General features: G+C 37.4%; 1 protein-coding gene across 1 annotated transcript in view; it reads left to right on the top strand.

The window, feature by feature from the left end:
• LOC136862872 (ubiquitin-conjugating enzyme E2 T) overlaps window positions 1–16,093 on the top strand; it is a 267,498-nt gene extending 251,405 nt beyond the window's left edge. Inside the window, exon 5 of the mRNA XM_067139140.2 lies at window positions 15,324–16,093. Within this exon, the coding sequence (XP_066995241.1) occupies window positions 15,324–15,351 (28 nt within the window). The 3' untranslated portion in view covers window positions 15,352–16,093. The remainder of the gene's footprint in view (window positions 1–15,323) is intronic.
• The last annotated feature ends 1,660 nt before the right edge of the window (window positions 16,094–17,753 follow it).

The raw sequence follows: 17,753 nt of genomic DNA on the forward strand, positions 1-17,753 counted from the left end.
ACGTTACAAATACATTGCAGTATTCTTTGTCAAGGCGACTGAAAAACCCCTACTCGATCCGAGGTAATCAATCTCCCAGGCAGCTAATCAACTACCAGTATTCGAAACGTCAGCAGACTGTATGGAATGTACAGAAAACAACAACACAGTTTAATCCGAAAGACAAAGGAAATGAATAGTGTTTTGGGTAAATCAGGTAAACTCATAGCAGATCCCAGGGAATCACTGGACAGGTGGAAGGAATATTTTTCAAATCTTCTCAACATAAAAGGAAAAAATTTAGGTTTATGTCGCGAACAGTCGAGTTCATGGAGTGAAGGACAATGATGTTAGTGAAATTACACTTGAGGAAGTGGGAAGGATGGTAAATAAACTCCATTTGTATAAAACAACAGGAATAGATGAAATTAGACCTGAAATGGTGAAATACAGTGGGAAGGCAGGAATGAAATGGCTTCACAGATTAATAAGATTAGCCTGGAACATTAGTGAGGTACCTTCTGTTGGACAAAAACAGTAATTGCACCTATCCACAACCAAGGGAACTGCAATAACTACCGAGGTATTTCATTGATCAGTATACCAGGCAAGGTGTTCACTGGCACTTTGGAAAGGAGGGTGCGATTAGTGGTTGAGAATAATTTGGATAAAAACCAATGTGGTTTTGACCACAGAAGGGTTGTCAGGATCGGATTTTCGATGTGCGCCAGGTATTTGATAAATATGATGATAGCCGTACTGAGGGATTATGGGAGTATTCTTAAGAAAGAAATGAGGCCCCATCTAAACTATATTTGACACCAGTCTATGCTGATTTCAGGCCAACTCTGCTGTACAGCAGTGGAAGTTCGGTGAACTTGGGATATTACAAGATATTAGAATCATTCCCAATTGACGGTTTTCACTTTAAAAAGATGAAAAAATGAGTGTATCCTCTTAATTAAAAGCAATCAGAGGCATGTATATTGACAGTAATAAATAATCTTAGAATTTGGGGTAAATCAATAAATAGTAGAGCCTAGGTGTCAGTGAGAATTCATGGTAGAATGAGTTCTTTGTTCAAGGTACTTACAGGAGTTAGACAAGGCTGTAATCCTTCACCTGTGTTGTTCATAGTTTATATAGATCATCTGCTGAAAGGTATAATGTGGCAGGGCAGGATTCAATTAGGTGGAAATATAGTAAGCAGTTTGGCATGTGTCGATTACTTTGTCTTAATGGCAGACTGTGCTGAAAGCCTCCCATCTAATATCTTGGAACATGAAAAGAGATGCAGTGAGTATGGTAGGAAAATTATTTCCAAGTTTAAAGTGATATCAGTAGTGAAGAAAACTAAGAGAATTCAATATCAGGTTGGGAATACAAAACTGGAACAGGTAGATTGTTTCTATTTAGGATGTGTATTCTCCCAGAATGGTAGTATAGTAAGTGAGATTGAATCAAGGTGCAGCAAAACTAATGGAGTGAGCTTGCACTTGCAATCAACAGTATTCTTAAGAAAGAAATGAGGCCCCATCTTAACTATATTTACACCAGTCTATGCTGATTTCAGGCCAGCTCTGCTGTACAGCAGTGGAAGTTCGGTGAACTTGGGATATTACAAGATATTAGAATCATTTCCTATTGATGGTTTTCACTTTACAAAGGTGAAAAAATGAGTGTATCCTCCTAATTCAAAGCATCATATATTCCATCATTACACGGAGTAATCAAATTCAAACATGTTTCGACTCGTTTGAGCCATCTTCAGTGAAAGAGGGGGGGGGGGTGTGTGTGTGTGTGTGTGTGTGTGTGTGTGTGTGTGTGTGTGTGTGTGTGTGTGTGTGTGTGTGTGTGTGTGTGTGTGTGTGTGTGTGTGTGTGTGTGTGTGTGTGTGTGTGTGTGTGTGTGTGTGTGTGTGTGTGTGTGTGTGTGTGTGTGTGTGTGTGTGTGTGTGTGTGTGTGTGTGTGTGAAATAATTCACATAATACAAACTAAAAATGCCAAAAAACATAATGAAGGAACAAATGAAAAACAAAAGAGAGCCTAGATGGAAACAAAATTAGCATAATATACAATATTTACATCATGTGAAGCAAAAAACAACTCACTGCGACAAAATTCAGTGAAACAGGGGTTAATACAAAACATAATTGAAACTAAAAACTGTGTTAACCTAAGATGAAAAAAAAAAAAATTAAAACAATGATACAGATGGAAATGAACAATAAGTGCACATAGTGAGGTTGCAGACCTCTTACTTTACAAAATATTGGTTTTGTAACAATACAAAACAGGATGAAATCACTGTCAAAAATTCAGGCAGAAAAATCTATCTTTGTAGAAACCCATCACATCGAATTGGCTATGAGGGGAGCGGGAGCGAAAAAGTTTGAGAAACCAAGCTTGACATAATGTGCAGGCGAAAAGCCTGTGACAAGGAAAAACATCAATGAAATTTAGAGCTTTAGAACAGCAGCATTCTCAATATCTTCTCCATCTAGCGGTCCCATTCTTGATTATCGTTTCATAATGTTGGCTGGTTGGTTTGCCTTATTATAAAAGGTTGGAAGGGCCATGAGATAAAATTGAGGAGCTGTGTTAGGGAGATGACAGATGCATGGTAAACTGTAAGTGACCTAGTGGAAACCGTCAGTGAAGTTTCAATCTGTAATGGAAAAAAAACTTTGTTGTGTGAGAAACTTGGGCTGATAAGTAAACAGTGTGGAATGGGTGTGTTAATGGGTGGGTTAAAACTTACGGTGTTCAGAAGGTGGATGTGCTCTCGAACGGCCTTGCCTTCTCAAAGTAACGGTCTCGTTCGCGCAATCAAGTCTATTGTTGGTTCAGCTGTGTTTGCGAGGATGGAAGGAGCGGAGGGGGAAGGGGTGGTGCAGGGCTGGTGTGGGGAGGGGGGAGTGGTGGTGAGTTGGAGAGATGGAGGCGGGGTTTGTTTATTTTATGGAAGTTCTGACAAATATATGGAATTAATGTTTCAAGTAGAATGTTCTTTTTCTCGTTGACTTCATTTAAATTGTGAGAGGGGTTCATAAACTGATCTAAATCGATGTGGATGCTCTCGAGAACGTTGAGCAAGGTGCCTTTTTGTTCATAATGCAAGATCTTAAGATCTTTATCTGTTGAAGTGTATTCGTTGCTATGAGTGAACATCATAAAACATCCAGCCACGAATACACTTCAATAGATAAAGATCTTAAGATCTTGCATTTCGAGCAAAAAGGCACCTTGCTCAACATTCTCGAGAGCATCCACATCGATTTAGATCAGTTTATGAACCCCTCTCACAATTTAAATGAAGTCAACGAGAAAAAGAACATTCTACTTGAAACATTAATTCCATATATTTGTCAGAACTTCCATAAGATAAACAAACCCCACCTCCATCTCTCCAACTCACCACCACTCCCCTCTCCCCACACCAGCCCTGCACCACCCCTTTCCCCTCCGCTCCTTCCATCCTCGCAAACACAGCTGAACCAACAATAGACTTGATCGCGCGAACGAGACCGTTACTTTGAGAAGGCAAGGCCGTTCGAGAGCACATCCACCTTCTGAACACCGTAAGTTTTAAGCTTTCTACACACCCATTCCACACTGTTTACTTATCAGCCCAAGTTTCTCACACAACAAAGTTTTTTTCCATTACAGATTGAAACTTCATTGACGGTTTCCACTAGGTCACTTACAGTTTACCATGCATCTGTCATCTCCCTAACACAGCTCCTCAATTTTATCTCATGGCCCTTCCGACCTTTTATAATAAGGCAAACCAACCAGCCAACATTATGAAACGATAATCAAGAAAGGGACCGCTAGATGGAGAAGATATTGAGAATGCTGCTGTTCTAAAGCTCTAAATTTCATCGGTGCTTTTCCTTGTCACAGGCTTTTCGCCTGCACATTATGTCAAGCTTGGTTTCTCAAACTTTTTCGCTCCCGCTCCCCTCATAGCCAATTCGATGTGATGGGTTTCTACAAAGATAGATTTTTCTGCCTGAATTTTTGACAGTGATTTCATCCTGTTTTGTATTGTTACAAAACCAATATTTTGTAAAGTAAGAGGTCTGCAACCTCACTATGTGCACTTATTGTTCATTTCCATCTGTATCATTGTTTTAATTTTTTTTTTTTCATCTTAGGTTAACACAGTTTTTAGTTTCAATTATGTTTTGTATTAACCCCTGTTTCACTGAATTTTGTCGCAGTGAGTTGTTTTTTGCTTCACATGATGTAAATATTGTATATTATGCTAATTTTGTTTCCATCTAGGCTCTCTTTTGTTTTTCATTTGTTCCTTCATTATGTTTTTTGGCATTTTTAGCTTGTATTATGTGAATTATTTCACACACACACACACCCTTTCACTGAAGATGGCTCAAATGAGTCGAAACATGTTTGAATTTGATTACTCCATCTAATGATAGAATATATGATATTTTGAATTAAGAGGATACACTCATTTTTTCACCTTTGTAAAGTGAACTTGGGATAGCTTATTCATAAATTAGAAGTACCACAGTCGTGAACGTAGTGACTGATCACTGGTATAACAGGTGGGTATAGTGGCAGGAATGAGGAGGTAAAGGCTGAGTTAGGAATGAAGTCAATGGATGAAGCAGTACACATAAACTGGCTTCAGTATTGAATTGGTGTGAGGTGAATGGGGGAGGCTTGATTACCTAGGAGAATAATGGACTCTGTGCTGGAGGGGAACAGAAGTAGGAGGTGTTCAAGAGGACAGCTCACTTCCTGATGATTTAAAGATAAGAGGTATGAAACTACGAGGCCATAGAGGTAGTTACAAATAGACACTCACGGAAGCATTTAGTATATTTACAGAGGGTTGTAGACTAAATGTTGAAAGGCATAACAGCCTGTAACGAAGATGTATGTATCAAATATAAAAGCAAGTTATATATAAAGGAGTCAATAGAAAGACACACAACAATAAAAACCAACCAAATCAACCGCAATGATCACGCACCTAAAATACTCCCTCCCTCCCCCATTCTTTACTCCTATTAAATTAATTCAAAATATTGTTAAAGCACAACATTTCACAATCCTTTCAAACTGCAGCTTTTTAATAGTAATCCACTCGAGTTTACTCTGTTGCACAGTACATCTCGGATGTGGGTTATATTATACCTACCATATACTAAATTCTCTGAATTAAAGCAGAGGCGTAGCACTTGGGACTCTGACCTATTATGATGATGATGATTATTATTATTATTATTATTATTATTATTATTATTATTATTATTATTATTATTATTAAGCCTAAACTGATAGACAGTTACTCTATTAATTCATAAACACACAATAAAATATTTCAAATTTGTTCTCCTGTAAGCAATTTTCAACTTCACGCGAAAGTTGGTGGGAATAAAATCACAGTCGGACAAAACCTGTTTATATAACAAATTCCAACTTGTAAGTTTGAGAAGTTCCACATTTCCACCACTTTAAAATCTTAGATTTTTCTTAGATTAAAATAACATTACTTTATTTTTAAATTAGTCTGTACATGTTTCGTTTTTCATAGAAAACCTCTTCAGCCGTGATCTTGATTTACAGTTGAAATATGCACAAAAACACAGACATTTTGATCTTTTATCTTGTCAAGGACAAGTTGTTTTAATATGAGTGGTTAACTGTGTTTTACATATGTAACCTGTGTAGCATTGCATCAAATTGAGATGGTCCAAAAAGGTCCTATTTAAACGTCGTTCTTCAACCGTCAATTTCAACTTTGTATTTTTTTATCAGTCTGAACCACATCACCATATGCCATTGATTTTTGACTCTTTCTCTTGTAAACGAATAATTGCTGGTCACTTGACCATCTTTCATTATTATTTTATTCTATATTATTTATTAAATACGATTTTTATCGTCATTTTCGTTGTAACCGCTGGTCGGCCAACTTAATTTTTAGCAATCCTGTCTCTCATTCATAATAGACTGTTGCTTTGTTCATTTTAATGTTGATAGAAGCCTTCTAATGTCAATATTACTACTACTTTCACCAATTGTATATTTCCTCACTCATTGTAATATCTTTAAAACCAACTTCATTACAAGTCTTTTACCATATCTTAATTTTAGTTCAAGTCTCTCCAAGGTTTTTAAAAAAATCTGTTTTATTCCATGTATGTGTAAATCAGGTGCCTGATTCTATTTTAAGGTTAAGATAATGGCTGATGGTGCCTAAATTCAAGGCGAAACATGTACCATTTTAGTTAACATGCCAAAGTAAATTCAACTAAGACAAGACTTATTGTATTGATTAGGTGGTGAAATCAATAAATTAACTTATTGTTATTATTCCAATCAAATATCATCAGTACGGATCAAGAATGATATTTATCACATGTAATAAGTGGTATGTTCCGAGCTGTCAGTGGAGTGATGGCGTGGGAGGACATCAATAAACGAATAAGTTTGGATGGTGTCTTTAAAAGTAGGAAAGATCACAATATGAAGATAAAGTTGGAATTCAAGAGGACAAATTGGGGCAAATGTTCATTTATAGGAAGGGGAATTAGGGATTGGAATAACTTACCAAGGGAGATGATCAATAAATTTCCAATTTCTTTGCAATCATTTAAGAAAAGGTTAGGAAAACAACAGATAGGGAATCTGCCACCTGGGTGACTGCCCTAAATGCAGATCAGTAGTGATTGATTGATTAATCTCATTTCATTTTTTCTTTTTTCCTTCCGAGCAGCACAAAGCAACTCATAACAGCATTAACCAAATCTCGTTAAAGAACGAAATTAGGTTTTTGTATCGGAAGAAAGCCATGTTGAACGAGAAACTGTATAGGGCTCACCTGCAGCCACCCCAACACCTGATACGCCCTTAGAATGGAGTTTGTTTCAAACAAACAAACACACACACACTATCTCTCTCTTCGTTCTTCTTCTTCTTCTTCTTCTTCTTCTTCTTCTTCTTCTTTGTCTTCTTCATGGGGCCTCTAAATATTAGTTCCTAATTAGCATTGACCTCTAAGATGTTTTGCTACCATTTCCACGTAGATATACCTGCTCCCTTCACAAAGCTGCAGGTTGTTCTTATTGGGTCTTCTTGGATTTTTCCCTCTCCCTTCATCTGGTAGTCCTAGAGTGGCGAGTCTGATTCTACCCAGCGCCTCACACTCAAAAAGTATGTGTTCAGCTGATTCCTCTGCTTCACAGCATTTCCTACATATGTTGCCTCTTATTACTCCAATTCTATGTAGGTGTTTTACCGAGCTCAATAGCTGCAGTCGCTTAAGTGCTGCCAGTATCCAGTAATCGGGAGATAGTGGGTTCGAGCCCCACTGTCGGCAGCCCTGAAGATGGTTTTCCGTGGTTTCCCGTTTTCATACCAGGCAAATGCCGGGGCTGTACCTTAATTAAGGCCACGGCCACTTTCTTCCAATTCCTAGGCCTTTCCTATCCCATCGTCGCCATAAGACGTGTGTCGGTGCGACGTAAAGCAAATAGCAAAAAAAAAAAAAGGAGGTGTTTTTTCAGACGGCAGTGTCCTGTCAACAATCCTACTACCCATCTTATATTTTCTCTGCTGAATTTCAACAGTTCTTTAGTATGCTTCTTGTTTCGCCCTTTAATCAGTTCCTTTGCAAGCCTGCATCCTGGAGTATTTTTCCAGTTTTCCATTTGTTTCTTTTGTACCCATTTTCCTATGTAGTATCGGGCTTGTCCGTAGGAAATTCCGCATACAAGTTCTGGGCCTACAAAATGTGTTTCTGCCCCTTTCCTGGCCAGTTCATCTGCCTTTTCATTTCCTTCTATACCTGCATGCCCTGGTACCCATATTATTTTGACTATGTTGTACTTTGAGAGCTTCAGGAGAAGTAAGTGGCAATGCCAGACAATTCTGGATATTATCCCGACTGCCTCTAATACCTTAATGGCCGCTTGGCTGTCCGTAAAGATGAAAATGTTCTTATTCCTATAGTTAACACACAACTTAAATAAGATGCTTAGTTTTATCCAAAATCAGGCTACTGTCGATTGCAAGTTAGCATGCTTGTAAAATAGTCAGTCAAAGGGAAAAGAAGATCCCTCTAGATGTACAACCATTAAAACGAATGAAACCTCCCTAGTTAATCATTTGTCCATTGTTCACTTTACCGAATCCAAATTAAATATTTTATGCAAAGGACCCAAGTTCAATTCGCCTAGCCCAAATAAGAGGGAAGATTTGTTAACTTCTATAGCAGAAATACCAGGTAATATCCAAAAATTACCTACTGATCAGCAACAAGATGTTAAATAAAAAATTATAAAGAAACTCCCTCATTTAGCTAAAGGCATTAAGAAAGGTGCCCTGGGGAAAGTTCCCAAACAAAATAAGAAATTAAAAACAAAAATAAGGGACAACACTGTCATCGTTATGAAAGCCGATAAGGGGGAAATAATTGTCATCACCGAGCTCGATAACTGCAGTCGCTTAAATGCGGCCAGTATCCAGTAATCGGGAGATAGTGGGTTTGAGCCCCACTTCCACTTCCTAGACCTTTCCTATCCCATTGTCGCCATAAGATATATCTGTGTCAGAGCGACATTAAGCGAAATAGCAAAAAAAAAGTTTAAAAATAATAATAATTGTCATCGTGGACAAGGACGATTACATGTCAAATAGAGACCTTTTTCTCAAACAGTTCGTACACTGTAGTAAATAAGGATCCTACAACACAGATTCAAAAGAAATTAAAAACACTCCTAAAAAACTCATCTTTCATTTTCACTGAACAAGAGTTCTTCAACACGAACCCCAGTCTTCTGACAGTTCGAGCACTCCCGATATTGTATAAGACCGGAGTCCCCATTAAACCGATCATTAACTTACAAAACAGTCCTGCTTACTAGTTGTTGTTTTTTTTTACGTCGCACCGACACAGATAGGTCTTACGGCGACGATGGGACAGGAAAGGGCTAGGAGTGGGAAGGAAGCGGCCGTGGCCTTAATTAAGGTACAGCCCCAGCATTTGCCTGGTGTGAAAATGGAAAACCATTTTCAGGGCTGCCGACAGTGGGGTTCGAACCTACTATCTGCCGAATACTGGATACTGGCCGCACTTAAGCGACTGCAGCTATCGAGCTCGGTAGTCCTACTTACAAGATCTCTGAATATATACATAATTTCTTAAAACAACACTAACCGAGCTCGATAGCTGCAGCCGCTTAAGTCCGGCCAGTATCTAGTATTCGGGAGAGAGTGGATTCGAACCCCACTGTCGGCAGCCCTGAAGATGGTTTTCCGTGGTTTCCCATTTTCACACCAGGCAAATGCTGGGGCTGTACTTTAATTAAGGCCACGGGCGCTTCCTTCCCATTCCTAGGCATTTCCTGTCCCATCGTCGCCATAAGACCTATCTGTGTCGGTGCAACGTAAAACAAATAACAAAAAAAAGAAAAAACACTACAATTTCTGTAGGAAAACATCCATAAGAAACTCAGTAGATTTCTGTGAGAAATTGAATCAGTTTCATGTTGTGTTCTTATGACATCAAGGACATGTACTCGAAACATTCCAATTAAAGAATCAACATTATCGGAGACTATCTTTTGGCCCAAAATCAATTAAGCAAACTAGAAATAGAAAATTTCATCAATATTTTAGATTTTGTTTTAAGCAACAATTACTTTACATTTAACTGCAAAATGTATCCTGCAATTGGTCTTCCGATGGGAGCTCCGGTCTCAGGGATTTTAGCTGATATTTTTCTAGATTTTTTTTGAAAATACTGAAATTATTGGACAAGTACAGGGCCTAGAGATCTGTTTGAGATTTGTTGATGGCACGTTTGTCGTTCTTGACCAGACGAAAAACAATAGCCATGATATTCTCCAATATCTTTATTCATTACATAAAACCCTCATGTTCACTGTTGAGGATAAGGTAAATAAGTCCATGAACTTTTTAGATGTCACTATTACAACAGATCAAGAGAATTTCATCTATAAAATATACAGGAAAATGACACATTCATCCATCACAATTAAATGTAACTCTCTGCATCCAGCCGGGCATAAGAAAGCAGCTTATTATAGTGCAGTATGTTGAGCTTTTAAATTACCTCCTTCTAAAAAGGAATCTACCAAAGAGTTGAAATATTTATGTATTGTAGCCTCATTCAATGGTTTTTATTTGAAGTTTATCAATTAAATGATAAGTAAGGTAAAAAAGGAAACTTATTCAAAATTGACTCTGGACACAAGTAAAAAATCCGGCTTTGCTGCTTTCTCGTATAATAATCCTGCAATTTTACAAATAACAAACGTGTTCAAAAAAGGAAAGTCCAAGTAGCATACTCTACCCATGATACAAATGCCAGTACATTTTTTAATCATAGTAGTGTTAACCCAAGAAACAGTAGTTATACAGATTCAGGTGTTTACAGACTTAATTGTGCTAGGTGTGGAGTCTTGTACGTTGGACAAACTGGATGAAACTTTGCAACTAGACACATGGAACATGTAAATGCAGTAAACGTCAAAAATTCTCTGCTATGAGTATCCACGTGGAAGAGTCCAAACATACGTATACATCCCTAGAACAAGATCTGGAAATAATAAAAGGGGTGAAGAAAGGATGCCTCATATCCACGTGGAAGAGTCCAAACATACGTATACATCCCTAGAACAAGATCTGGAAATAATAAAAGGGGTGAAGAAAGGATGCCTCATACAATGGAGAACCTATTTATTTTCCTGGACAAGTTCTATAATAATAAACATAATCTGAATGACAACATAGAAAATAGGAATCCCTTATTTCATTCAATACCTCCCTTATTAAACCTACTAGGCATCATTAACAAAATAGGTTACTGAAGAAAGAATTTTCCCCCACTTAGATGGAACATTTCCCCTCCACCTCCTTCTGCTGCTGTTGTTCCCCCTCCCTCCACCAAACATGCAGACCTTACAGGCCCACACAGGTATGACACACTAGGAGGAAAGCTGCTCTGAACACAGTAGGAGGCCCATTGTGAGTCAGCTGTGAGAGTTGCCAGGTGGTGAGTAAACTTAAGGACTTATTAATCACGACAGCCAGATCACTTTCATTATAGAGCTTAACCCTCTTAGAGCCAGTAGCCGATCTGGTTGGCCGTTCGCCATCAGCTGGAAGAGGCCAGCGCTCCGCCTCCACTCTACTACTGTAAAGTGCCAGGCCGTTTTAAGTGGAAATACATCGATTTTAAAATTTGTGTGCATCAGTGTATGGCAATTACTGACAAGAAATTTTCTACGTGCGGACTGCATAGAATAAAAAAATATTCTGAGTTATTAAAATATAAAAAATTAATAGTTGATAATATACTATTTTATTTTCAGGAAAGAACATTTTCTCACTTTCTGTTTCAGTAACTGTTTGAAAAAATAATTTGCAATACAACAGAATATACTGTACATAATTATAAAACCTATGGTGCTAGAGTCCTGATGGGCCTGGCCTACCAAATGACCGCTGTTCATTGCGATGGCCCGCAGTTTGCATGGTCAATGCGATGAATCCTCTTGGTTGTTCTTCTAATATTTCTAGACCGGGGTCGCCATCTCACAGTCAAATAACTCCTAAACTGTAATCATTTAGGCTGAGTGGACCTCGAACCAACTCTCAGGTCCAGGTAAAAATCCCTCACCTGGCCAGGAACCAAACCTGTGGTCTCCGGTGAGAGGCAGGTATGCTACACCTGGCCCGCGAGAACTGGCATATGCTTAATGATAGATAATTCATTTCTGAACAGAATTCTGTAAAATAATTACTCAGCACAGGAAAAAAAAAAATACAAATTCAAATATATGTCACAAGTGAAAATGACCAAAATGACATGATAATTTTAATCACCAAAAATTGTTGACCCGTAGACTTATCACCAGATAATATTATGTTGTTGTCCAAAGTTTTAGACCACTGTTGAAGCACTTAGGAGTATGGTTGTATATTTACACTAACACTAGTAGGAACTATACAGTCAATAAAAATAATTAAGCCTAACACAGATTTTAATTGTAGTGTATCTCCAATATCGAGGCATAAAATTCTCAAGGATAATTTAATAAAACCTCGAATTAAATTAATTTAATAAAACATCCTATTAAATTATCCTTGAGATTTTTATACCTAAGGACATCTTCAATACAGAACAATAATGAGAGTTGTTACTTGTAAATTCAATATCGAGGTCGGGATTTGGGTTACAGTTAATCACAGGTAAGGAGTTGGTCAGTGTAGCGATTGGTCTCTATGACTATAAGGTTTAGCGGAGAGAAAATGAAAAATAACCGAAGTATGAGATGGGTGGAGAATCAGGAGGAGGGGCATGTTTAGGTCCAGGAACTTCAATGAAGGAGACAAGAGATCGAGGAATGTTGTCAGGTTCATTGGAAGAAATTTCCATAAAATATTCTCCAGAGACATTATCATCTTCATCACTAGTTTCATCTACTACCACATTCACAGTAGCTTCCATGCCCATTGAAACAAATAAATGTCTCTTCTTTAGCTGTAGTGATCCAGGGGGCGTGTACGGTATAATTTCAACGCTACTTTCTTCACTATCGCTATCCGAAAAGAGATCATTTGCGTTAAATTTGCGCTGTTCCAAATACGCCATTAATTTTTTTTTTTTTTTTGCTATGGGCTTTATGTCGCACCGACACAGATAGGTCTTATGGCGGCGATGGGATAGGAAAGGCCTAGGAGTTGGAAGGAAGCGGCCGTGGCCTTAATTAAGGTACAGCCCCAGCATTTGCCTGGTGTGAAAATGGGAAACATTAATTCATTGTCATCAGTACCCGCTAAAAATATCACGTGGAACACTTTCCATTTTGCTTTCACAAATCCACTCTGTGCAAGGAACAGTCTCATACTGACCACGACCAGTTAGCTGTATTTCTGAACACAGGAAGCGGCTCTTGTGAAAGCTAGAACACCCTCTTATAACTGCCAAAGCAAAGTCAGGCACACAATAACAGTAGCCCCATCCCTATAGGGTGTCTAAAAAGTATGCACATCACTATAGGTTGTGACAAAATTACGTATATCATAGAATTTTCTGCCGGCCGATATAGTGGGCGGTGGTAACTTCCAACTGGATATTTAAAGGCCAACATGATCGGCTTTGTCAGTTTAAAGGGCTGGTCCTCGCACTATCACCTGGCTCCAAGAGGGTTAGAATTTTTTTTCTCATTTCCAGATTCAGATGCTTTCCAACTCTAACACAATCAGTCAATTTCATCTGACAAGAAAATTGCCCCTTTTCATTCACATCAAGTGTTGAATGTTATAAAATTTTGCATAGTTGTACACTGCTGTTTCACTTATTGTCTTGGGATAATTTTCCAAGTGGTATTTTATTAATAACACATCTTTTACATCAAGCTATGTCAAATTATGACAATGAAGATAAAACCAAAGACTCTTTAGACATTTAAAACCTTTATCTTGTCAAGCACAAGTTGTTTTTATATGAGTGGTTAATTGTGTTGCACTTATGTAACCTGTGCTTTTGTGCATATTTTAACTCTAAATCAAGAACACGGCTGAAGATATTTTCTATGAAAAACAAAACATGTACTGACTAATTTTAAAATAAATGAATGTTACTTTAATCTGAGAAAAATCATAAGATTCTAAAGTGGTGGAAAGGTGGAACTTCTCAAACTCACAAGTTGGAATTTGTTATATATAATAATTCGACTATGGAACAAGATGATATTCATTAATTGTAAAACCTGTTCTTCGTCCACAAGCCATGTACTAGTAAGACTATTGACCTAGGCCAGTCCAAGGATGGCTACTGAGAGGAGAAACATCGTGGAGCAGGCTGTGCTAAGATAAGTTATGAAAACTATTTTGTATTCATAAAGTTGTTGAACAGAGAATTTTAATACTTAAATGGATCATAATATTACCCATTCATAATCAATGATGAGTTTATGCAACATAAACAATTTGGTACATACATCCACATGATTAAGTAGTCTGATCAAATCTGAGGGTGTTCTTGTAGAACAAAACATGTAATTCTGTTATTTATAAAATGTTTTCTTTTCGAAGTACCGTGTGTTATAATATTTCTTAAATTTGTGTATTGTGTTCAACAGACTGAAAAACATAAAAGTTATATTAACTGAGTTGACAATGAAAAGAATGGCAACCTTCGCAACAAAATACCACAGTCAGTAAGTTTGTGGACTAATGCCTTGAGTGTGGGCAGTCATACAGCATGGTGTACATTTATGTGGGCCCACATCATCCTCAAAATTGTCGCTATTGGCCACCAAGTATGTCTGCCAATGTTGGTATAATTAATTGTTGGGAACACTGCTGAAAGATATTTGCAAGAAAGTCCTCTATGGTTGGTCGTGTGGCAGTGATGATCTCCTCAGCAGAATGAAATCTACATCTATGTAGCTTTGCTTTCAGGTGGGTAAGAGAAAGAGATTGTGTGGTGCAGAGTCACGTCAGTGTGGAAAAATGATGAATTTTTGCCTTCTCAGATCCTCTTGGAGAAGAAGCCAGTTCTTCCCATACAACAGCCATAGACACTTACGACGAATTGAGTCGTGTAGAGCAAAGAATCTCTTTATAGCTGCTCTTGTTGATAATTTCTCTTTGTGGGATGAACTCCGTGTGCACAATTCCAATGAGTCCAAAAACATTTCAAGCAGCGCCTTGTCTTTTGGCCTGTCTTGTTTTGTTTTTCTTCCCACTATGACAATACAAGCAATTTTGGCGTTATCATCTGAAACTCTTGGTAGCGAATTTGCCTAATTTTTTGTAGGACTTGTCATTCACCTGTTGGTCAGACTGTGACATTCTTGCATTCCACTACTTTCATTCAACCACCCTTTATAACAGAGGCCATAGTTCTGATGCTCACAACTACCTCTTGCTGGAGTGAGCGAAGAACTGTTGCAACACTCCGTGGTGCAACCAGTTTGTTGTAGAACACCCTGGCAAGACTATGTAGCTGGTTGACTAATATGATGATTGGACTGTGTAATAATAATGTAAAGGTCAAGTAATCATCGAATTCATGGTCTGGTTCTGGCAACCTCTACCTTCGTCTTGGCACAGTCCTCGTAAGTAAGCATTTTGCATGGTATACTTATCAAGTGGTAAAAAATTCTAGTTCTGAGATGTTAACGTTTGAGTTAAGATTGTTATTTTCTGTTGATCATAAACTATTGAGTTACAGGATTTCATATTATATTTGTAGTAATCCAGAGGAAGGATTGTTCCATTACAATTGCTTTTTCAGTAATTAAAAGAAATCATCCCTGTTTTAATTTCAGTGAAGACCAAAATGTGAACCTGAATTAATCTTGCCTGGAGATATGACTACATGATCAACAGACCTGATCCTCGAAGCCACTTAACTTGTGTATATCTAGTCAAGAAGCCATCATCAGCACATCTTTATTTGTAGTTTCAGTCTGTGTATGGCAACATTAATCAGATGTTCAACATCTTGGGAATAAGTTTGATCTGGAGACCACTTCCTTTTCTTACCTCTACAGTGCATGCCTGGCTACTGAGCTATTCTAAAAAGACAAGGTACATATGGTGGTTATAAATCTGGGTTCAGTAAAAGCTCAAGTGGGTTCTTGTTATCATTCAAACAGCTGTAGTTTTATAAAACCCAGTGTTTTATCCAATATTCCTAGTATTTTTTTAACCTTAATGCTATACTTTCTTTTGTTTACATCTTGTCGTTTAATTTATAGTTTGTTATGGAATTCTTGTTCCGTGTACTAGTAGTTGTTTTAAAGTGATTTTGCTGTATTGTTATGTTACAGTTTATTACAGATAAGATTTCAGTGATCTCTTAGTTTGACTTGTTCTTTTGACAGCTTACATTTTCACTTCATTAAAAAGAAGACAGTTTGAACTTAGGAGCAGTACATGTTTGAAATTCACTTAAATTGTTAATATTTGTATAATTTTGTAAACTCCCTCTTTATATTTACTTTTTATTCTCTTCATAAATTCAATGTGATATAAAAGTTTTATATTTATTGTTTGATTTGAATGCCTGCAGTATTGCAGTCATAAACACTCATTACAATTTTTTTGCTTGTTTTTAGATATCCTTACTTGTGATGTTTCTTTAGTACTTGTGTGACTGGAATTATTCAAGGCTTGGATTAGAAAGGGTACTGAAGAAATTCAAAACTTGTAAAAATGTAAAGATGTAATGGGAACAACCACATCCAGTCACCTTGATCTAAATTTGAACCTTTCAACATTTATATGTGGGTTCTTTCATGTTTCTTAAGTGAACTTGTAAGTAAAATTGTAACGTAAAAAATTTTCAGTCTGCCGAACACATGTTTAATACTTACCTGTAAAAAAAAAAAAACACACTATTAACCCTGCACAGGGGGAAATGTTTTATGTCTGTACATGGGCTGCAAATACGACAGCTCATCCAGAATTGTAGACAATATATGGGCTTTTTGGGGTTATGCCATATAAAGATGGTAACAAAATCATCCAGAATTATTGAACACTAGCTATAACATGCATATGTACTTAATATTAATTACTTACCTTGAATATCGGATGTACTCCATCGCAGAGCTCCATAGGATATTATTGAATTTTTTTGCGGTAGAATGTTAGCTCAAAAAAGGCATTTGAATCATTCAACAAATAAGTTATTATGTTTATCGAAGCTCTTATATCAGGTAGTGAAGGTTTTGCCTGTTGCTTCCAGATGTTTCCCTGAATTACTGTTTCCTGGTGAATTACAGTATGTAAAAATGTCAGTATTAAAAAAATAGTGAAAAGTACTCTGTAGGCTCGGTCGACATGTCAAAATATGAATGTAAAATTGGTCCTTGATTAATATTATATATTGGAGTTGTACTTGAAAATCCTGGGTTCAAGTTACTCACGTCAGTCCTTTCATCAGCTGTTTCATTCTCCGGGGCACTTGAGTCGCTCTTGCACAGAGAGGGCTCACTGCGTCAGTTTCCGCCTTTGGATTCTACAAATGAAAAATCACTTTCATCTACATCTTACTGTCTAAAATTGAAGCAATCTATTGCTCACTGACTCTCTCCTTACTAATCATATCGCAAAATAGCTATATAAATCACAAAAGGCCAGTCTCAAAACTCACGGCGCACCTTTGACAACACGATAACCTCTTAAAGCTTGTAAAAAACGAAAAAGGCCAGTAGGGAGATAACATTTCTGACCAATTCATATACAGTAGAAGTCCGTTATAGCGAGAATTCATAACGGCGAAAAAATTACTCGCTATCGCGGATTATCGTTATATCCGATTTTTGTATAAAAGTCGGAAAACCCCCCATGCACATAAAAATCGTTATGAAACGGCAGTCAGTTTATTCAACACTTGCATTTCCGCAGATTATATCCCACTACGGCTTACTTGTTTGTTATTTTTCGAAATCCGATACTACGTGAAAGTGTATGTTTAATATCATTCCGAAAAAAATATAGTACCGTATTTCTCCGAATCCAAGATGAACCCCACTTTTTCCTTCAAAAAATTTAAATCGGGCTCAAAAAGTACTTTGTAAATTCATATGAATGCCTTGTTGTACAGTAGGCCTACACATTTTTAGACGCCGAACATTGACTTTCGTCATGGCGTATTTCTTTTTTTTTTTTTTTTTTTCGGCTGCACGATTATTTATTTCCGCGGGTTTAAGGACCATTAACTTAAAATTGGCATCATAATACCGAAGAGA

Source organism: Anabrus simplex, chromosome 2, assembly GCF_040414725.1.
Source record: "Anabrus simplex isolate iqAnaSimp1 chromosome 2, ASM4041472v1, whole genome shotgun sequence".
Lineage (NCBI taxonomy): Eukaryota > Metazoa > Arthropoda > Insecta > Orthoptera > Tettigoniidae > Anabrus > Anabrus simplex.